At 38.0% G+C, this 22,752-nt stretch overlaps 1 protein-coding gene across 3 annotated transcripts in view; it reads left to right on the plus strand.

Moving 5' to 3' along the window:
* trappc8 (trafficking protein particle complex subunit 8) overlaps positions 1 to 22,752 on the plus strand; it is a 61,694-nt gene that overhangs the window by 33,334 nt on the left and 5,608 nt on the right. For all 3 annotated transcript variants that reach the window (XM_079639839.1, XM_079639838.1, XM_079639840.1), the window contains 12 exons: positions 42 to 236; positions 6,209 to 6,375; positions 6,477 to 6,551; positions 6,658 to 6,751; positions 6,862 to 7,019; positions 13,102 to 13,535; positions 15,022 to 15,199; positions 15,972 to 16,068; positions 19,672 to 19,740; positions 19,963 to 20,021; positions 20,290 to 20,493; positions 21,374 to 21,475. In XM_079639839.1, the coding sequence (XP_079495965.1) occupies positions 42 to 236; positions 6,209 to 6,375; positions 6,477 to 6,551; positions 6,658 to 6,751; positions 6,862 to 7,019; positions 13,102 to 13,535; positions 15,022 to 15,199; positions 15,972 to 16,068; positions 19,672 to 19,740; positions 19,963 to 20,021; positions 20,290 to 20,493; positions 21,374 to 21,475 (1,832 nt within the window). The remainder of the gene's footprint in view (positions 1 to 41; positions 237 to 6,208; positions 6,376 to 6,476; positions 6,552 to 6,657; positions 6,752 to 6,861; positions 7,020 to 13,101; positions 13,536 to 15,021; positions 15,200 to 15,971; positions 16,069 to 19,671; positions 19,741 to 19,962; positions 20,022 to 20,289; positions 20,494 to 21,373; positions 21,476 to 22,752) is intronic.

Below are 22,752 nucleotides of genomic sequence, written 5' to 3' on the forward strand. Positions count from 1 at the left end.
TAATCATTGGCATTGTGCATCTCTGACTTGTTTTCCAACAGGTGAGAAACAGGCCGCAACACACGTCTCTTTGGACCAGGAGTTTGACCTTGCTCTTTCCCATATGTGGAGGGAGTTGGAGGAGCGGGTCGTGGCTGTGGCGAACAGAGGGACGGTTCCCGCCACCTTCCAGCCCTCCCAGTGCTGCCTGAACAGCCAGACGGATAACCTCAGATACCCCCTCGCCGTGGTGGAGGGTACGTGTCCCCCCTCCATCTGCTTATTAAGCAGTTTTATTTGTGCTGTATATCTGGTCTTCCCAATTTTAATTCCTCCATTCCTTTGATTGCTCCTTTGACACAAACTCTTGGTTTCTGTTGAGGTGTTGATGCACTTAAGGGTCTTCATTATTCCGTTTGATGCCTTCCGTGGCTGCGTTTTTGGTTTATTAGTGAATTTTTAATTGGGCTGAAATCAATTATTTCCCATTTGCTTTCCTCTTTATTTCATGAAATCTGTATAAACTGACTGTTCCTATGAGAGAACCAATGAAGCAGAGAGACCCTTACCTGAATTTGACCTGTTTGAATATTCAGTAGTGCAAGTGAGACTAGTAGTGATTGTAGAATTTAATTAGTTATCATAATGCATGAACATTCACCTCTCAACACCTCGTAGGGGAAGATTATAGAGGAACTGGAAGAACATGCAAACAAACACCCTTTGGTGATGTTGCCATGTTCCTATTGATTTGTATTCCTTATTAGCAAATATTTCAGCTGCAAAGCACATAAAATAAACCATACTATTTGTAAACATCAGGGTTCAATAGATTTTATGTGAGATCAAGTAGTTATTTGGTTGTTGCACAGGTTTGACCCTCTCTGCCTATTTCTGATGTGGTTTAGACAAGGAAGTCTGCAATACCTGGAGAAAGCTGTCCGATAGCATTCCTGATGTGAAATACAGGCGACAAGGAAAAATATAAGCGCTTTCATTCTTTTAAATGCTCAGTAAAAACGTAGCTTATTGAAAAAAATGAATCTGCTATAAATTTAATATAGGGTTTGAATCCGTTAAAAATATTTAACTAATGAAGTGCACACTTTTCTGTAGTTAAAACAAAACAATTTATTGTTATTTTTAGAATATTACACACTATATTGTTACACCATGTTGTTTTTTTGTAGTTGAGTACCGGTAACTATAGCCATTTTGCGTTCAAAAGTTTTATTCAGTAGGTACAAATAAAATTGATCAAAAGTTACATTAAAGACATTTGTAATGTTACAAAAAATTTCTATTTCAAATAAATAATAAGAAATAATGTTTCTTGAGCAGTAGATCAGCATATTAGAATGATTTCTGAAGCATCATGTGATGCTGCAGACTGGAGTAATGAGGCTGAAAATTCAGCTTTGTCAACACAGGAATAAATGCCTGTTGAAACATCAGATCAGTAAGCTTTGGCTTCTCCGTCGGAGGCTATAGTATCAAACTAGCAGTCCAGTATTTCCTCTGTCTGGAAATATTTCAATCACCTTGCTAATTTGCGATGACTGCAGTGTTGTCTGCAATTAGAACAATACATCCACATTTGTCGTAGCTGCTTAAGTGGGAGGTATTCGCATACCCACCGTTCCCAGAATAAATATGTATTTAACCTGCTTCCATCTCCTCCTGCAGTACATATCATTTTTATTAAACAGGCCAGTTGGCATTATAGGTTTTTCTTTCAGAAGAAGCAGATGGTTGCGTGTTAAAGGTTTAAGGTCATTGAGGTTAAAAGAGATTGTTAAAGGGATTTTTTTTGTCCGGAGTAAAAATCAACCTAGGGTCCTTTCCACCATGACCTCGAGCCAAACACCACTTAAAACACCACTTCGTTTGGCCTGAAGCTAGTTATTTTACTTTATAAAGTTTTAAATATTAATATTTTTCTTACACAAACTTTATTAACCCCTTGGAGCCATGCGGAGATCAATTCTGATGGATGGATTCACTTTTTTAAGCTTCAAACTGTTGGTTGCAATTCACTGCCATTATCAGGCTTGGAAGAGCCAGGATGTTTCTTAATATAACTCTAGATTGTATTTGTCTGAAAGAAGAAAGTCATATTCACCTAGGATGTAAATCTTGGGGTAATTTTAATTTTAAAGTGAACTACTCCTTTTTATTCTCTTTCTGCACTTATGAAATTAAGTGCTATTTTCTGATCGCATGGTAGGAACTTGGCCTCTTCTGCAGATACATCTTCTACATCTTGTACACCTACAAATATCGGTATCAAGCAAGTATGCCGTCTCTTGATGAACAGCCATGCAAGTGGATATCACACCATACCTCTTGGCTCTGCCGCAACCTCTTTTTACCGTGATGGGGACAAAATAATCGACACCAACTGAAGTGATGGTGGAAGATCAGGTGTGACTGTCAGAAGGCAAATCAGCCGCCTTTTGTTCGGTTAGAGGACTTTGGTGTCTGAGACCAATGATGCAGTGTTTTATGAGCGTTCTGGCCAGAGCATTAGTGGATGGAATCCAGTATTTTCTATGAAGTATGTAATTTCTGCCTACATGTCATGAGTGGATGTCTTTTAGAATCAAGTGGGATATGTGGCTTTCTTTAGGTAGTATGATTGGATGTTTCATTTCTATTGGCATTGCCGTTTTAATGAGCCTGCCTCCTTCCCTCATGATTCCATGGTCAATTTGAGCATCCAAATTGTACACAGCGCTCGTTTTAAAGGAGTTTCCCAGGTTTAAATTGGTCAGTTCGTCTTTAAAGTATCGGTTTCTTTCATATGGTAATGATAGCTTTCTCTGCTTATAATATATATTCGACTGAAAGGCACTGAGGAATGATATCAGATCTTACCTTAGGTATATTAGGATTCATCTGTTTTCTATACCTTTACTTTGATTTAAGTGTTCTGCCTATAAATCCAAGCGACTCCCCTTCTAATACGATTTCAGTCTGAATAATAGGTGAGAAATCTGACATTGGGGTTCTGTAAATAATGCTATTTACGGTAACTTCCATTTTCAATTCAGGATCATCCTGGCAGAGATGTTATACCTTCTCTGATGAACTAGGCCATTCCAGCTCATAGTTAGTGAGAAATTATGGTCCATTCATTCATCTATCTATACAAATGTTCGGAATTCCACATTTACTGGTAAAATAGCCAATTTACAGTCTTCCAGGCCCATTCAAAGCAAATTGGAAACAAGTGCACTCCTAACAGGAATTTAAGGTAACGGTTCGGAGGGGTACCACTTTGAATGGCCAGTTTTCCTTTTTTTAATATATATATATATACTAAATGAAGACTGTTGCTGAAACATCATGAGGCAGTTGAATTGCTGTGGCAAAACTACTTTCTCTATTTGTGGATGCAATTTTGGATTGCCTTTGCTCTTTGATGCTTGAGGCGTCATTCTGGAGGCTTGACCCGGATTCGCACTGAGGTTGCTGTGTTTCTGCACAGGATCTATAATATTTCCATAAACTGGATCCAGACTTATTCTTGCCTGCTTTTCTACAAATTCCACTGGGTCATTAAACTTTGCTCTTTTGTTCTGCTTATCATACAGATCACATGCACAGCTTCTCCACTTATCCTTCTCCACTCTCAGCTTGAATAGAAGTTTAGAGACTATGGTTCTGATGTTGGTTGAAGTGTCCACTTCAGTGTCTTTTATATCATTCAGAGAAGCTCTCAAAAATAGTGCGTAATTGTGCAGAGCAATTCCATCCTCTGACTTAATAACAGTCCAGTGCAATGCCTTTTATCAATATATGCAGTAGCCACTTTGACCTCATTGCCAAAGTGCCATTTAAGAAGCCTTTATCACTCAAGGAATCTTTTCTTAGGATCCATGTACAGACAGCTTTGTACCAGCACTTTTGGTCTACCAGATGTATACTGCTCTAAGACATATAGTTATCCTTGGCATTGTCAGTCTTTTCCTCAATTCTGTGTTCAAAGGCTTTTATAAAGGAAACATAGAATACTTAAGTGGATTGCCATCAAACACTGGCATTACTGGCATTACTCCTTACTGGAAGTGAAGATACTCTGTTGCTTTGCAATTAAGTCAACAATTATTTTTCAAAACTCCAGTTAGAACAGGATCGCAAAATTCACTTGAGCTCGTTGAACTGCTTCCGGAGTCCTTTACGAATATGACTTACTGGAAGTTGGGGTGTTGTCAAATGTGAGCTTGGTTCATACATTTGAAGCATGCATGCCATCCCTAGGCACATTAGGACGAACTTGAGTTGATATTTTGAACTGTTTAATCACCTTTAACTTGGGCATGTTTCTCATCTAAGGCAGCGGCTTGTGCCATTTATTGCAGCTTTCTCAGCTTCAGCCTCAGCTTGTGCACAGGCAGATGAAGTACACTTATGCTGGGTACACGCCAAAAGATAATCGGGCTGATTTTGGGCCGATTTATACCTGTCGGGTTTGATTAAGAGACAATAAATCCAATAAAGAATAAAGACAATAGAGAATGAATATCTTTCTGTATAAAAGGTTCTATATAATGCTGGGTACAATGTTTTTTTCCCCCGTGATTTTTCTGTGAAAATCTTTCAAAACACTCATCGCAATTTCTTCCTGCCGTGCTTATTCTGAAGTCTCGTGAGATTTTGCAAGATTTCCTGTGTGCATAGTCGAGACTGGTTGAAAATCTGTTAGTGTGTGGTGTGCTGTCTTTGTCACATCATGGCACACCACACAGTATAGGAGCAAAACGGTTAAATCTAGGATTTTTTGTCCTCATATTTGTGGTCTATCACATTTTGAAAATCGTATAAGATGTAAAAAAATCTTTTGGTGTGTACCCAGTATTAGATGCTTTGCTGGAAGCGGCTGATACAGTCTTTGGTCTCTCATGTAAATCAACTGCACCAGTGTTATTAGACTGAGCCTGCACAATATCTGTTTGAGCTTGTGGCTGGGGTGGTACATTTAATGAGCTCATATTATCCACCCATTTATCCGATTCCCTTTGAAAATCAATAAAGCGATGAAATGTTGGCTCATACCAAATCCACCTGATCAGCATTTTTCTCATCTTCTGGAAGCAAAGCCTCTGTGCAATGCAAATCATTGTTCATTTAGTGTTTCGTTGAATTCATCAACACCTTTTAAAACGTTTTCTGAATTTCCTTTCTTTATAAAACTCTGAAGCTAATTTACCTTTCTCGTTAAAGTGCCCAGTCTTGCTCTACGAGAGCCTATTAGTTTTAACAGTTTTTGTTCATTCATCTCAACAAGTGATTGATCCTCTCCTTCTATCATCTTAATTATGCAGTCTTATTATTTATAATTATTGCACATTTGTTTACTTCCTTTCCTATGTTAAACGCAATCTCATTTATTGTCCACATAGGCGTCACATTCTTGAGGCATCCTTCACTCATAACATACCAGGTTTCGGCAACAGTCCATTCAGCTCTCTCAATACAATAATGTTTTAATATCTTAATTTTCTCTGTACTCACAAACCGAAGCAAGCCATAGTTTCAAATCCACCTGTTTCAAGTTCCAAGTGTGTCGAGGATCCATTGAAATGTCGGAATAGAAATATACACAAAATACAAAAGTAAATAATACAAATAAATTAATATGTATCATAATTATAATATCAATAACTCCGTTTATTCAGGGCAAAATGACAAAAAAAACAAAGTGGCCATAACAATTACATTTTAAGATATTTTTATTAAGATATTTAAGATATATTTATTGTTATTTTGTGCAATATTGCTATTTTACTGGAATTTTTGGTCAAATAATCCTCAATTTTTGTTTTTTTATCTAACTGACCCCAAACTTTTGTAGTGTATATTTGAAATTGTAGTGTATAAGTCATCATGTAGGCCTAAACTACAAATGAGATGTTTGTAGATTTTTTATCATTTATTAAGATCATTTACTAATTATTTACAGAACATGGTATTTAACTACTTTGAAAATAAACAAAACAATTCTCAACAAAAACCTATTGTAATACATTTTCAAGTATATGTGTGTATAGTTATGTATTTTTATTTGATTTATCAAGCTTCAGGATACTTTGATTTATTGAGCCTTTTGCATTTTCACAGTATCAGCTCACCTGGTACATCCTGAGTCATGTTTTGTTCTCCTCATCCTTTTCTGTCATGTCGTTTGCTATTAATACAATGGCTTCTTTATCATTTTGCGTCACAGAACCCATTATTGTGGAGGTGGTTTTCCGTAACCCCTTGAAGGTTCCCTTGGCTCTGTCGGCTCTGTCTCTGCTGTGGAAGTTTACTCTGAAAGACTTCTCAGGCTCTCAGGGTGGCACAACCGGAGAAACCCTCACCAATGAGAAAGAGGCAGCGTCTTTAAAAGAAGTAAGGCTGTTAGTCCTCTTTTGGTTCATCATGCCTAAGGCATCCAGGTTTGGGTTTTTTCATCAGTTTGATTAACTTCACTGCATTTGAATCCGTTCCAGACCACGGCCCTCAATGACATCATTGAAACGCAAGTCATTCCAGAGTTCAACATAAGTCCAGAGGAGACCAAAGTGGTTCGAGCACCTTTTTCTCTTCTCTCTCTCCCCTTCTACTCTCTCTTTTTTTTCCGTTGCTTTAACTGAATTGGCTTTTTATTGTCTCTCTCTCCCACTTTCTCAGGCTCGTTTGAAGCTGCTTCCTCGTAAGACAGGAGAGTTACATGTTCTCGGTGTGGTGTACAACCTGGACACTGGAGAAGTGGGCAACAGTGAAGGTGTAAAACAAACATACATTCTTTGACACGCATGTAAACAATAAAACAATCAGTTAATGTGATTTATGTAATGTGACACTAACTGTAGATGCGGTCGGTTTGTGCTGCAGGTTCACTGCCTGGTGATCTAATGTGTGTGCGTGGACAGCAGAATCTGGAGATCCAGGGGCCTAGACTCAATGTAACCAAAGAAGAAAAGACTTCAGTCAAATATGGACCAGACCGCCGCCTTGACCCCATTATCACCCCTTCAATGCCCTCACTAGAGGTGTGTTTGTCAATCAAAGCTTGACTTTAATGTGCCCCAATATATATATATATATATATATATATATATATATATATATATATATATATATATATATATATATATATATATATATATATATATATATATATTGTCTTAATGTCTCCTACAATAGGTTTACATGTATCCAAGGTATTTTCTCATGATATGCCTTCACCGGCCTCTTTATTAGGTACACCTTGCTAGTACTGGGTTTGACCCCTTTTTGCCTTCACAACTGCATTAATTCTTCGTGGCATAGATTCAACAAGGTACTTGAAACATTCCTCCAAGATTTTGGTCCATATTGACATTAATTCATAGCATCAAGTAGTTGCTGCTGATTTGTCGGCTGCACATCCATGAAGTGAATCTCCTGTTTCACCACATCCCAAAGGTGCACTATTGGACTGAGATCTGGTGACTGTGGAGGCCATTTGAGGATAGTGAACTCATTGGCATGTTCTACAGGGTTCCCACGGGTACTTGAAATCCTTGAAAGTTTGTGAATCGGAAAAAAAGATTTCAAGGCCCTGGAAAGTTTTTGAAAACGATCATAATAGATACAAGTCCTTGAAAGTGCTTGAATTTATTTTGTGCAAGAAGTTTTCTGGAAAAAAATCCATATTATTCCCTCCGCTCCGCTAATGTGTTACTTCGGCAACACTTTGTGGCCTATACGTACTAGCTTGCTTGATTTACGTTAGTTACGTGCATTTACGCGCTTCGTTAAAAGAGAAGTTCACTTGAAAATGAAAGTTAGCCCATGATTTACTTCTCCTCAAGCCACCCTAGCCTTTATATAGGGAGCTATAGTTGGTTACTGGACATTACAAGTTTTAATTTTTTTAACACCTCCAAATGGCACTTTTCTCACTTCAAACATTTTTTTAAAGGCTTCCACTTTTAATGTGAAATGTGAAAATAAAAAATTATTTTTTATATATATATTAGTTCAAATGGAAAAAAAATTGCTCATACATTTTTTATAAATATTGCGTAGTATCATAAAATCCCTTCAAAATTCTAAATAATCAAAAAATATTATTGACCAAAAATATATTACATTGGTTTTCCTGGGGGGAAAAAAGAAGTCGCATGTCAAGGCTTCGGTCAATTTTGACCGTGACAGAGCCAAGTGTGACCCCTAAATGAAGATGACCAGAGGGTTAAGTCCTTGAATTTTAGGCTATTGGACCTGGATAGTCCTTGAAAGGTCCTTGAATTTGAGGTTAACCAAAGGTGTGGGAACCCTGGTTCTAGAAACCAGTTTGAGATGATTTGAGCTTTGTGACATGGTGTGTTATGTGTTACAAGTAGCCATCAGAAGATGTGTACACTGTGGTCATAAAGGGATGGACATGTTCAGCAACAATACTCAGGAAGGCTGTGGCGTTTAAACGATCCTCATTTGTTACTTAGGGGACCAGAGTGTGCCAAGATAATATCCCCCCCCCCCACCATTACACCTCCAGCAGCCTGAACTGTTGATGCAAGGAGGGATGGATCCATGCTTTTATGTTGATTACACCAAATTCTGACCCGGCAATATTTCAATCTTCTATTGTCCAACTTTGGTGAGCCCATGCAAATTGTACCCTCAGATTCCTGTCCTTGGCAGACACTTTCTGTTGTGTTCTGCTGCTGTAGCCCATCTGATTCAAGATTTGACGTGTTGTGCGTTCAGAGTAGGGCTGCAACTGACGATTATTTTAATAATCGATTAATCTGTCGATTATTTTTTCGATTAATCGGATAAAAAATAAAAAAGCATTCATTTCCAACCCTTTATTCAAAAACAGAACTGACAGTGCAAATTCACAGTGCAAAAAAATCTTCAGAAAGTGCACAAACAGGTCGCTCCTTGAAAATCCCTGAGCTGTTAAAGTAATATTTTTTTTTTTAATTGACTAACACAAAAAACATACACATGTGCTTTACATCTGCCAAATATATATGACTTTTTTTTTAAATAAAGTGCACAAAAAGATGTATATTTTTGTTTAAGGGACCTGAGCTGTCAGAACAATAAATAATTTGTTAAAAATAAATAAAAATACAAATCAGAAAACTTAACAGGATTTATTTAAACGTCAGAACTTGTTCTCCACACTACACTCACAGACGCACACACTCACAGATGCACAAATTCTCACACTCACAGACGCACACACTCACAAAAAAATACAATGGATTGACCACCTCGTATGGTGTGTATTTTGCAGCTCATCCTTTCCGACCATATAGTGAAGAGTCATTTAGACTTAGAGTAAAGAATGAAAAATTCAGTGCTGCTCGGACACACTCGGTCTCTCTTGCGCGCAAAAAGACTCGGTCTCTATCGCGCGCTCTCAGATGCACTCGATCTCTCTCGCGCGCAGACACACTCGCGCGCAAACACACCCTATATCGCGCGCTCTCGGACACACTCGGCCTCTCTTGCCTCATAGCTCTGGCCTCATAGCTCTGCGCTAAACTAAATTTTTTTATTTGATTTATTTTTTAAACATCTCCCCGTCGCGCGACACAACGAATCGATAATGAAATTCGTTGCCAACTATTTTGATAATCGATTTTTATCGATTCGTTGTTGCAGCCCTAGTTCAGAGATGCTCTTCTGCAGACCTCGGTTGTAACGAGTGGTTAAGTTACAGTTGCCTTTCTATCAGCTCGAACCAGTCTGGCCATTCACCTCTGACCTCTGGCATCAACTAGGCATTTTTACCCACAGATCTGCTGCTCACTGGATGGTTTCTCTTTCAGACCATTCTCTGTAAACCCCAGAGAGGGTTGTGCATGAATATTCCAGTAGAACCCCAGTTTCTGAAATGCTCAGACCAGCCCGTCACCAACAACAATGCCACATTCAAAGTTGATCATGTTTGGCTACATGCCTAAATGCGTTGAGTTGCTGCCATTTGATTGGCTGATTAGATATTTGCGTTAACAAGCAGTTGAAAAGGTGTACCTAATAAAGTGTCTGGCAAGCATCACCTATTTTCTCACTGTGTCTGAATTGGTTCGATAAAGCATTCATTTTCTCTTAACCTCTTATTTCTGAAAGCCGACTCTACTCTGATTGGTCAGGTGGCCCAGTCTGTTGAGATTGGTCAACTGCTTACAGCGCATCAGAATTGAAACTCCAATTGCCGTATCTAAATTTCAGCCTTGGAGCACTTGATACACGATGGTACGAACCGTACCAATGGTGTCAGTTTTACTGTATCATTTCGAGCTTGAGTTCTGATTTGCCTTGGCTTGATTTGCTTTCGCAGTGCAGAAAACAGCTTCTGTTCATCATGTCAACAACATGAACCAAACTCTTCCAGGCCTCAGCTACAAGTACAGTGTCTGAAGGTCAAAGTAGACGTTGTTCGCAGGCAGGCAGTGAAAACAATAGGCTGCCATTATGCAAATTTGTGCAGGAAGTGAGGCTTGAATTACTGTCGATCTGGCAGTTCAGAATTTCTTTTGGGAGGCAATAACTCCATTTATTGTGCACTTTAAATTTGTAAACTTTGCAGACCTTTCACAAACGGTTATATGGGTAGCTAGGAACTCACAGCGCCTTCAAATTAGTCCATATGAGGTGCATAGACAAAAAAATCCAATAACAGAGGCACTTCAAAAGAGTCCACACACTCCACAAAAGACGAAAGACGTCAACAAGCGAGATAAAGTCAAGTGCTTTTACTGAGAAAAAAAGGCAAACTCAAAGTTTGGCATTGAGAAAGGTCGCATGTGACCGAACCGTTTGCCTTTTTTCTCAGTAAAAGCAGACTTTATCTCACTTTTTGACGTCTTTTGTGGAATGTGTGGACTCTTTTGAAGTGCCACAAATATTACACACTACATAAAACGTAATATCCGAAAAAGCATAATAGGGGCACTTTAATTTTTAAAGACGGCATAGTCTTTTTTTTTCCCAAGTTGTGGAGTATATCCAAGTGAAACTACTGCTTGAACAATAAAAAAATGTTGGGTGAACTTGATTTTGTGAATCAGGAATTGATTGGATGGTTGTGGTTTGCTCTTGCTGTGATGTCAAGTGAGTGACAGGTTATCATCAGAGAAGAGATGTTGCTGAAAGATGGAGGGGAAGTTATTTTGATTAAAGATTTACTGCACATGAATTAAAAAACAAATAAGATTTGACAATTTGATTTCATGCTGACTTTAATAAGCTATAGAACTTAACCTGGTCCTGAGAACTAAGAGCAGATTTAGTATAAAAGCATTAGTCACAGTTAAATCAAGACCGTTTAATGATTTGCAGTGCTCAGATTGCACTCCAAGTCTGGGATATATTGAATATTCACAATATATTGAGAATGATTTAGATGGTGGTGTATATATAAATGATTCTATGGTGTAAATATTGCAGTGATTTAAATACTCTTGAAGAAACCTACCTGCTAAGTTACAGTACTGTGAAAAGTTTTAGGCACTTAAAATGTTGTATAGTGAGGTTGCTTTAAAAAATTACATCATAAATAGATAGTATACACACACAGTCATGTGTAATAGAAAGGACACCCTTTAGAATTTAATGGTTTTACATATCAGCACATAATAAAATCATCTGGTCTTTAGCCGGTCTTAAAATTAAGTAAATACAACCTCAAATGAGCAACAACAAATTACACTCATTATTTATTTAACAAAAATACAGCCAATCTTTGAAAAGCCATGGGTGACAAACTAAGTACACCCTATGATTCAATTGCTTGTAGAGCCACTTTTAGCCACAATAAGTTGGAATCATTTTCTGTATGACCATGTCAGTCTCTCACATCGTTCTGGAGGAATTTTTGCCTGCTCTTCTTTACAATGTTTCTTCAGTTCATTGAGTTTTGTGGGCAACTGTTTATGCACAGCTCTCTTAAGGGTTCCGCCAGAGTAATTCAGTCGGGTTGAGGTCTTCAGCCATTCTGTTGTAGATTTGCTGGTGAGCTTGGGATCATTGTCCGGTTGCATGACCCAATATCGGCCAAGCTTTAGCTGTCAGACAGATGGCCTCACATTTGACTCTATAATACATTGGTATGCAAAGAGGAGTTCATGGTTGACTCTATGACTGCAGGTTGCCCAGGTCCTGTGGCTGCAAAACAAGCCAAAAATCATCATTTATTTACACGTAACTTGGCGCTGGCCATTATGGCGAAACATCTCTACTTTGGTCTCATCTGTCCAAAGGACATTGTTTCAGAACTCTTGAGGTTTGTTCAAATGCAACTAAGCCGTGCCGTCATGTTCTTTTTACAGAGAAGAAGCTTTTCCTGGCAACCCTTCCAAACATGCCATACTTGTCCCGTCTTTTTCAAATTGTACTACCATGAACTTTAACATTTAACATGTTAGGGCCTGTAGAGTCTCAGTTGAAGTTATTGGGTGTTTTGTGATTTCTCTGAGCATTGTACGGTCTGACATTGGGGTGAATTTTTGGAAGATTGCCAACTGTCTTGAATTTTTTCCACTTGTGAATAATCTGGCCACATAACCCTTCTCAGATTGATAGCAGCTATAATTGCCTCTCTAAGATCATTACTGATGTCTTCCTTGGCATTGTTAACACACACCTGAATGCTCCAGACCGGCAAACTGCCAAAACTTCTGCTTTATAGAGGTGATCACACTTGCTGATGATCAATTAATCAAAGACAGTTGATTAGCAGCGTCTGACTGCTACTCACACTCTTAATTCCTATGGAAGCAGTAAGGGTTCCATTCTGGCCTAGTTTTTGTTAAATAAATAATGACATAGTGTAATATGTTATGTGATGTTGTTCATCTGAGGTTGTATTACGTAATTTTAAGACCTACTAAGGACCAGATGATTTTTGATTGTGTATATATATATATATATATATATATATATATATATATATATATATATATATATAAGGGGTAACTAAATAAACTGGCAGTTTCTCTCTGCGCCTAAAAGGGTTAAGTGGCGGCTCTTGGCGAGAACAACCTACGTGTGGACCAGACTTTATGCAAGTAGTCAGTCCTCTGTGAGACAAAGCATGTAATCACTATTTTTCTTTCCTTTTCCTCTCAGGTGTTTTTTATTAACTTCCCCACTGGTTTATTGTGTGGTGAGATCCGAAAAGCGTGGGTGGAGTTTGTGAACGTGAGTGCAGTTCCTCTTACTGGTCTTCGGGTGGCGTCCACACACCCAGAGTTCTTCACATTCGGGAGTGCCGCCTCTGACCTCACCCCAGTGACCCCCACAGCAGCAGAGCACTGTTCCGCCTACAAGACTGTGTCCATGCCCCCGTCAGTGGCCACAGTGTCGCTCGTGTCACCAGCAGCGTTCGGGGTCACCAGCGGTGACCGGCCGATGGTGGCGGAGATTCCCTTGTCACGAGGTGTGCTGGGACCAGGGGAGGTGTTACAGATCCCGCTGTGGCTGAGGGGGCCTGAACTAGAGGGTGTGCATGAAATCAACTTCCTGTTTTACTATGAAAGTACAGAGAAGACTGCCAAACTCAGGTGCGTGGCCATTTACTTATTTATTAATAATAGACAATACAATGAACTGGGTTTGTTTGAGAAGGTTTACTTAGGCAAGTGCAGCTTTTTCGGCTGTATTCACTCAATTGTCATTTTGGAAAATATTGTTGGACTGTCATTGATTTACTACTTGCACTTGGATTTATGGGTTCAAAAGAGGTATTTTTAGAAAGATTCCATCCGTCCGTCCGACAGTAGCTTGAGTTGAGACACTTATGTACCGTAAATATATTTCATAACACTGATTAAAATTTTAACAGCCTAATTTTTATTTATTCTTACTACTTTTATTAAAGTTAACCATTGGTTTCTGTCATTTGCCCTATTTTTTCATTTCTCCTTTAATATTTAAAACATGTCTACATTATCTAATACAATTATATATGAATATCCCACGTCTAGTAAATCCATGGTAAATGTTGGTAATTTGTGGATTGAAAAGTATTAGTTTTGGCTCAATGTTTCTTTTGTTTTCCGCGTCAGTGTTGCTGAGAATATCACAGCTGTTTCCATTCAGCTTTAAACTAGTTTAAATCACAGAGACATTTGAGGTTTGTATCGGAGATCTTTGCGCCAAACTCGAACGCTTTTCACTGGATCACATTGCGCAGTGTTGTGGTCACGTGCTGGAGACCGGTCAGCGTTCCGCTTTTCAGTGTTTCTCATAAGCAACAGAAATGGCAGTGCTTTTCAGTTATCAAATTTTGTTTTACTCATGGTTTAGTGCAACTCCTGGCCTAAAATCTAGTGCTGTCACCTTGTGTTGACACTGTGAAACTGCATGATTTGTAGAATATACGTGGCGGTCCACATGCAATGTATTTAATAGACAAGCGTTGGACTTTGGACACCCCTGCTCTAATCTAAAAAGTACTTAAACAAACAATATGTTCCGTAAGTAAGATACTTTACCTGTGAATCCTGTTGTTTCTTGTTAAAAGGGTGCCATTTTTTTAGGGACTCCCCAAATGGCAGCATTTATTGGTATTAAAAAATGTATAACTAAGAAGACATTTTTAAATATCAGTAAGAAATATTGGTCAGTTGAAGACATAGCTTTGTGGGTAGTGTGTCAACATATAGCGCAACAGTACGGGCAACATAAGTTCGAGTCGCGGTTTGTGGTCCTTTCTCCACCCCATCCCTCTATCTCCTTGACTGTACCATCTAATAAAAAGTATTTAACAATATTACTTATTCTGCATATTATAGAGTGTTAAAGATTAAAGAAAAAGTTATGATGTTGTTTAATTTTGTGTTTGTGTCAGATTGAAAGAGTTTCATTTCCTTTCATTGGCTACTGTTGATGCTGAGCAATTCTGTTAAGTGGCTGATGAGCATGAGCGCAGACATTTGGAAATTTGCTGTCAGAAGTTTAAAGGGGACTAATTGAACTGCTACATCATTTAGTGTTTGAAAATTACCACACGACTTCCAGTGACTCATCTTTCTCTGAAACTTTTAGTCACAGAGTTCTTCGACACACGGTTTTCATCTGCGCAAGTCGCTCTCTCAGCGTCAGAGCCACGGCCAGCCGCAGCAACACGCTGCACGGCGGAGAGAGAGAGAAAGAAGAGGGCAGAGGAAGGGAGGAGAAGAACGGCAACATGCTGGTCTTTGTAGACGTGGAGAACATTAACACGGTGAGCTCTTTCCCACACATGGACGACTCATGCAGAGCTGCTGTGTCTTTTTTATAATAATACTTTCTCTTTTTGCACTATGGCATTAAGGATGCACAGATATTAAAATTATAGTGCTGTCAAATCGCATCTAACATAAAAGTTTTTGTTCATATAATATATCTGCGTGTATATACAGTGTGTGTGTGTATATATATATATATATATACACATATATCTACACACAAATTTGTTTTCAATTTAATCTTCAAGCGAGCGTTAGATGACAGCAGAGGTAATCTACATTTTAAAATAAGGTAATTGAGCACACACTAGTAAATACTCAATACCTGCTCGTACAGATAAACAAAAGTCTAATATTGACCAATAACTTATTTTGACACGCTTTAACACATTCATATTTTTATAGTTAACTACTTTTCCCATACAGGTTAAGATAAACATAAGCGCTGTCAGCTGATTTCAAAATTAATAAATATTAATACAGTACAATTAATCGTGTCAACTGTATCATATTAAAATGCATTACGTTATTGTGGAATATGAGGTAAAGCATTGAATAGACATTTCAAAAAAATGAGAATAGTATTATATTATATGATATACTACATTAGTATATATCTGTATATTACTGTCTTTTACATTAGTATATTGTCATATTATTTTGACCGCCCAAATGATTGGTGTTTGCACAGTTCCCACCCATTCCTCTGTAATCTGAGGTGATTTTTTTTGTGTGTATTCGAATCTTCTTTTTCTCTCGTGCTCTCAGAGTGAAGCAGGTGTTCGTGAATTCCACATAGTTCAGGTGTCTAGCAGCAGTCGGCAATGGAGGCTGCACAAGTGCATCAACCCTGTGGGAGAGAAAGGTATGAACCCTCTAGAATGCTTTGGAAACATGCACTTAGTCGCTTTTCAGTTCCTTTTATTCCTCCCTCAGCCACCTGGGGTGGTTAAGTCTCAACATTGCTTATTAGACTGCGGATCGCTCCTTTAAAGGGGATGTCTAATGCTATTTCATGCATTTTGTCTTATTTACACTGTTAAAGAGTTGGATTCTCATGCTAAACATGGCCAACGTTTCAAAAAAAATAGTTGGACATACATTTCTGTGCCAAATACACTCCTTCAAGACTGAGTTTCAAGTTTCGGAATTTTTTTCCCAGTTTGGCATCATAAAGGGCGTATTTCCTTGTATGGGCACTTCTCCTGGAAGAGCGCGTGCACTCATCAACCAGAGCGAGAGCGACGCCCATCAACGCCCTTCGTTCGGCTTACGGAAGCCGTCGGCTAGAATAGCGCTCAAATAAAAAGAAGACACCAGCGCTAAAATATCCCGGTCATGAGTCGGAATCGCAGGCGGTCAGTAACATAAAATATCTGTTTTGTTGGCAATTGGAGCGCAAGTGCATAAAATGTAAACAAAACGAACGTATGTTGAATCAAAAGTTATCCAAGGATAGTGCGTGACTCTTTTGCTCCGGCCACGGCACGCCTCCATGAGCTCGGCTGTTTTCGGAAAGAATCGGTACAGCGTATCTGTCTTTTATAAATCTGATAAAACTAAAGACTCTTTGCAGATATGAAGGATGCAATACTACTCTATAGGTACTCAATATTAACAGCAACTGTGTGAAGTATTTCATCCAAACATCGAATTTGGTTCCATCCAACACGAAAGGAAATGTTGCAAAATGTCCACACTAGGAATGTCCAAAAACGAATAATGGTGGTCCTTCATAAATTATATGTGTTTTGAGTCTTTTGTCCTTTCCTCTTGTCTCATATGGTGTTCAGTATAATCATAAGTATAATCATTTTGATTTTTTTATAGTTACTATGGATACAGTGACTCCATTCAGGTGGTGAAAATGACTGGTCCTTCTGGCTGAGATAATGATGATGGTGGTGGTTGGGAAATTTGGTCTGTGTGTATGATTTGTGTAGATATTTCTTCCAATGGTTGGCAGAATGGTCATCCAGAAACTGACTAATTTATAGATTTTTTTTATGCAAATTTGTTTTCTTTTTCTGACTGGTCAAAAAAATGTGCTGCCTCCAGCAGGACAAAATAACTGCCATTAATCTCATATTGCCATACAATTTTTTATAAAATAGTAGAATGAAATTGAAAGGTTATCAAATGTGCTGACACACGTTGCACACATTTCCCAATTACAGCCTAAAAACATTTAGGATTTTTTCCACAAATAGGTTTCTTTACTTGTAAATATTATATAGCTGGTTATTATTAGAAAGGGGGAAATCATCATGTTTGAAGAACCGTGGCTTCAAAAATGTACAACCCACCAACTAGTCGGTTAGAGTTGTCAAAAAGTACCGACTTGTTGGTGGGTGGGTGAAATTTTAAAATGTGGCCAATCAGAGAAATATATGTTGGCCAATCAGAGGCGTTTAAGAATCCGTTCAACAGCGCTCAAAATGCTAGGGGGAAATGCTGGTATTGTCACATTTTTTTTTAAAATTTCAGTACCGATTTGGTACCGAAGTCGGTACTTTTGACAACTCTATAGTCGGTTTTACTAGTTTGCACATTTGTAGTTCCTTTGAAACATCACACGGATCTTTCTTTAAAGTGCCGTTTAAAGAGCGACCTGCCTACATAAATCCATACATACCGGCAGCACTGTGAATATTGACGGAGAGGAACTTGATTGCTTGCCAGAAAAGCGGGCAGAGTATCAAAAGAAGCTGGGAACGGGAACAAACACACGATGATGCACTCCGTGACGACAGCCCTTAGTGGCCCTTTGAAAATGGTTCACATTGTGTTTGTGTGGAGTCATCTGGACGGGTGCACTGATACCCTACGTGCGAGAAACGTGTGCTCCTACACACCCTGCAGAGAGTGATGCAGCAACTCTGAAATGCTGAGATGAAATTAGGTCACGTTCAAATTGTGCTGAGTGTGTGAAACATGCAGGCGCATGCATTTTAGTGGCTCACTAAATTGCAAATTGAATCGCGTGTGCGCTTGTTTCGTAGTGTCAGCTTCAGATGGGTAAATAAATGTAATGTGAAAATATGGATAAGAATTCATGGGTTCTAAACAATGCATCTTTTACCGAGTGCAAAACTTCCAAGGCTAAAGCAGTTTCCTGCTTGTGCTTGTTAGGTGTGTGAACTCTCAAAGTCTTTCAATGAAGCCCAGCGGCTTGTTGTTTAGCAGTATTTGTGTTTACGCTGCATCGCCTTTTGTAAGTTTATTAATTCAGTAGTTTTAATTAATATATGTCTTCTGGAACAGAGTGACTTTAACCTGAGGAGATGGAGGACGGACCTACAGCTACAAACAAATAATGAATACTGCCATGTTGTTAGTCTTTGAATACTTTTATTTTAGAAAGAAAAAAAAGAATTAAGACATGAAAGCACACCAGGCATCATGGGATTGAAAGATCTTGAGTTCTGAAGATCTAATCTGAACGTTTGATCTGTTTATCACAATAGCTGCATACTCTTGTTTGCTTCTCACACTTAAATTGTTAGTTCCCCAAAAAATGAAAATTCTGTCGTCATTTACTCATGCTTGTGTCATTCAGAACCTATAAGACTGGTTCATCTTCGAAACACAAATGAAGACTTGTGTCCCTCCATTTAAAGTACATTTTACCAAAATGTTGACACTTTAAAAAGTACATAAAGACATTGGAGTAAAACTCATATGGATTACTTTTACAAAGTCTCCTGAAGAGACATGATCACTTTATATGACGAACAGATTTAATTTACCGGTACACTTTTATTCTCATTTTTGGACATGTATAGAGCACATCATATATAGTAAACAGAGGCTCAAACATGCTTGCTTGATACTTGAGAACCAATGAGGTTTGTTAACAAAAATGATGAAAGAATTTTAAAATCATCTTCATTTTGTGTTCTGAAGATGAAAGAAAGTCTTATGAGTTTTGAATGGCATGAGGGTGAGTAAATAATGATAACATTTTCATTTTTGGTGAACTAATCCTTTAACATTTAACTCAAAAATAGGCATTCAGTCATCATTTGTTCAGCTTAATTGTTTCAATCCCTCTTTACTTATTTTCAATGTGGAGCACAATGTGTCTGTGTGAGAATTTGAGTTATTATACACTGAAAATGTTCTGCATCTTTTAGATCTCTTTCACTTTTCCGGATATTAAAAAGATGCATACAAAAAGGCTGAATATGTTCTTCAAGATGGTTCTTTAATAATGGTTCATTAAAACTTGTCCTTTGAAGCAATAATAAAGAAACAAGGACAACTTTTAAAGTGCCCTGCATTCATCAATCTACTTTGAAATTATTTGACTTTAACGTGCTTGATTAACTGGCCTTGGCATCTAAACTGTTTGTGTGTATGGGGTTCAGTGATGTAGGAGAATCAAAAATAAAGATTTTCGAAGAATAAGTGGATGAACACTCATCTTCTTTCTTGTCTTTTCCTTCAATTCGTGTTATGTTTGCAGACTCTAAGCTGGCGAGCAGGGAGAGGGGAAAGCTGTGCTTCAAAGCCACAAGATGCAGAACAGAGGAAGGTAAGGCTTCACAGCCTCAAATTCTGAAATGCACATTAAAAACTATTTGCTCATTGTTCTAAGACGACGTGCATAAACTTACAATCACGTTTACCAAATATATTCCTAGATGTGACTTTCAATCCACAATCACAGCTGCTCTCAGCCAATTAAAATGCAGCAAACTGTGGTTAACATATTGATGTTTGAACATGCTGACTTTTTTTTTTCTCAACGTCTAAGCTACCTCAGATGCAGCAAAAAAATACACCTTTGCTGACCTCAACCTTGGCAATGAACAAGTAAGAAAGCCCTTTTGTTCTCACTACTATTTCAGTGATACTGACTCGAATAAAATTTTGTTGAATTTTAGTGACTCGATTAATCACCGTTTGATTCATCCTGTCTGGCAGATGGTTAACTCAAGATAATGCACTTGAGCACTGAAGTGCCTACTAAAGGCACGCTTTTCGTGAATGATTTTCTGATTGAGTCTGACTGTCATCCTCATTCAGCTTCTCAACTGTCCTTAACATATTTCTCTCTCTTTGGCTTTTCCTCTTCAATTAGATTGTCAGCTCTACCACTCCATGTGCTGATTTTTTCTTCCGGAGGAGTCTGCCCGCTGAACCCAGGAGAGGAGGCGTGTCTGCAGGCGGTGCTAGTCAAATGCGGAGACACAGCCTCGCGCATCAGAACGGGACTGATGAAGGTCTTACAAACATCGTCAGAAAATGCAGCGAAGTAGAGCTTGACATCATCATCCTTTGGAAGGTAACTCCTACCAGTTGCTGAGAAATTGTAAAAATATATTTTATTAAATATATTTTATTTATAATATACATTTTTATATATTTTTTTATATATATATATATATATATATATATATATATATATATATATATATATATTTATATTTGGAGCGGGGGTCAGGTAATTTTTTTTGTTTATAAATCAATTATTATTAGTACTATCAAAGTGAACATGTTAGCCTAAGATATGTCTAAGGCAGTAATTTACCATTTACCAAATAGCACAATAACGCATTTACCAAATTTGATATGACTTTCTTATTCTTTCTGTTTCCTAAAGACTGTTTAGAATTCATGAGATTTAATAATGATTATTTTATTCTGTTAACTGCTTTTTAACCGTAAAGCTGCGTTCACACTACCAGTACTACTTTATGGCTGCATGTCGCCAGTGTGAACGCAGCATAAGAAGTACAGTCCAAATCTGCATATAGTTTTTATTCCTCCAATAGTGATTAGAATTGTTACCTTATTTATTACATATTGTCACCTTCCATCAGTAACTGTACCAATCGTGTAGTTATAACAAATGTTTGCAAGCACTTTAACTGTTCAACTGGCCCCCGGGAAATTTAAACCCTATATTAGAAGACGATTCCTAAAAATATTACCAGCCAAACTACCAGTAAGTGACTTGACTATTTTGCACTTTGCTAGTGTTGGTTTTGGATCGATGCACTAGAGTTTAACACTACTGGTGTTGATGACTTTTTCTGTCAATACAAAATTGGCTCCTTTATTTCAAAGAACTTTTGACGTGAATAATGCTTGGTGACAGTATTGATGCTTTATGTTTTGAGGTCAGAATGTCATCGTATTAATCATATGGTGTTTTATTTTAGGCATATGTTGTGGAGGATAACAAACAGCTCATTTTAGAGGGGCAGCTTCATGTTGCACTGCAAACCATTGGCAAAGAGGCCTGCTCGCTCTCGCAGAAAGAGGTACGACACATACAGAACACAATATCTTACAATGACACGCTTTTGCTATTCGGCTCTTCACGTGGGAGCTTTATTAATGTACATAAATATAGATTCACTCTATAAAGAATATACTTCCTGTAGTGCAGGAGACCACTATATCTTTTCAAAGAGAATTGGTGAGTGAACTCAATGTGACACTCCTCAGAACTCTATCATACGTTATACAGATGTTTCTTGCATCGCCAGAAGACATTAAAATTATAATTTTTAGTAAAATGTTTGGCCTTCAATTTTAATGTCTTGTCTTCTGACACTGCAAGAAAAGTGTCTTACGGAACCTGCGGTAGTCAAACACACCTTTCTAGAACGTCTGTCTCATAAAGTAGGGTTGGAATTAAAATTTAGTGAGTCAATTCATCACCGACTGGCATACTGTTAACTCAAAATTGCAGTAATGGACGTAATTAGTAAATAGAAGAAGTAATGGAAGTCAGAATTGTTAAGGCATTTGTTGACACTTTCGCTTCAAGTCATATTTTTTTTTTTATGCTTTGTGTCAGGAGTGCATCAGAGCCTTGATGGTTTTGAAGTGCATGTGTGGTTATAAAGGCACTTTGAAGAATGTGAAAAAATAAATAATTTCAGTCTCCTGTCCTGACCTTGCAATCTTGGGAAAAGTACACAAATCCGCTGGCTTTTTTTATGAAGAAGGGTAAAGGTTGGAAGGACGTTTCTTTGGTGTTCACTGCACAAGGATGGATCAAATGGAGGAAACAGACCTTGAGGATCATCATAGTGTGTGGTTTTATTAGAGACCTCGATACTTCTTGTGGAAGCCAAAAAAGTAGTTCACTACATTGACGGAAACTATAATACTGTTCATTTTTCATTGATCTCTTTAAACCTAAAGAGATTTCTGTCCTTTCATTGAAAGTTCATTCCATCAACACTTTGGCACTTCAAAGCATTAGTAAAAAGATGGTTAAAGCAATCGACGTGAATCAAGCCGTTTAATCCAAGTCTTCTGAAAAGACTCAATTGCTTTATATGATGCACATACCTAGAGCACATCAAATATGACACACCAAACCCAACACAGATGGACTTTTTTGGCCTTTGCATTGCATCTCTTTTTTTCACCATCTCGCACCATGCACTTTGTCTTTATCCCTTTCTTTTTCTCACATTAGAACAGTCAGTTTCCTTGTGAGGTGTCTGGCTTTGATAGTTTTTCCCTGTAATGTGCAAGATAGTGTGTACTGCACATTAACTTCATATTAGGCTGTATGATGCTA

The sequence above is a fragment of the Phoxinus phoxinus genome (assembly GCF_949152265.1).
Source record: "Phoxinus phoxinus genome assembly, chromosome: 16".
Classification (NCBI taxonomy): domain Eukaryota; kingdom Metazoa; phylum Chordata; class Actinopteri; order Cypriniformes; family Leuciscidae; genus Phoxinus; species Phoxinus phoxinus.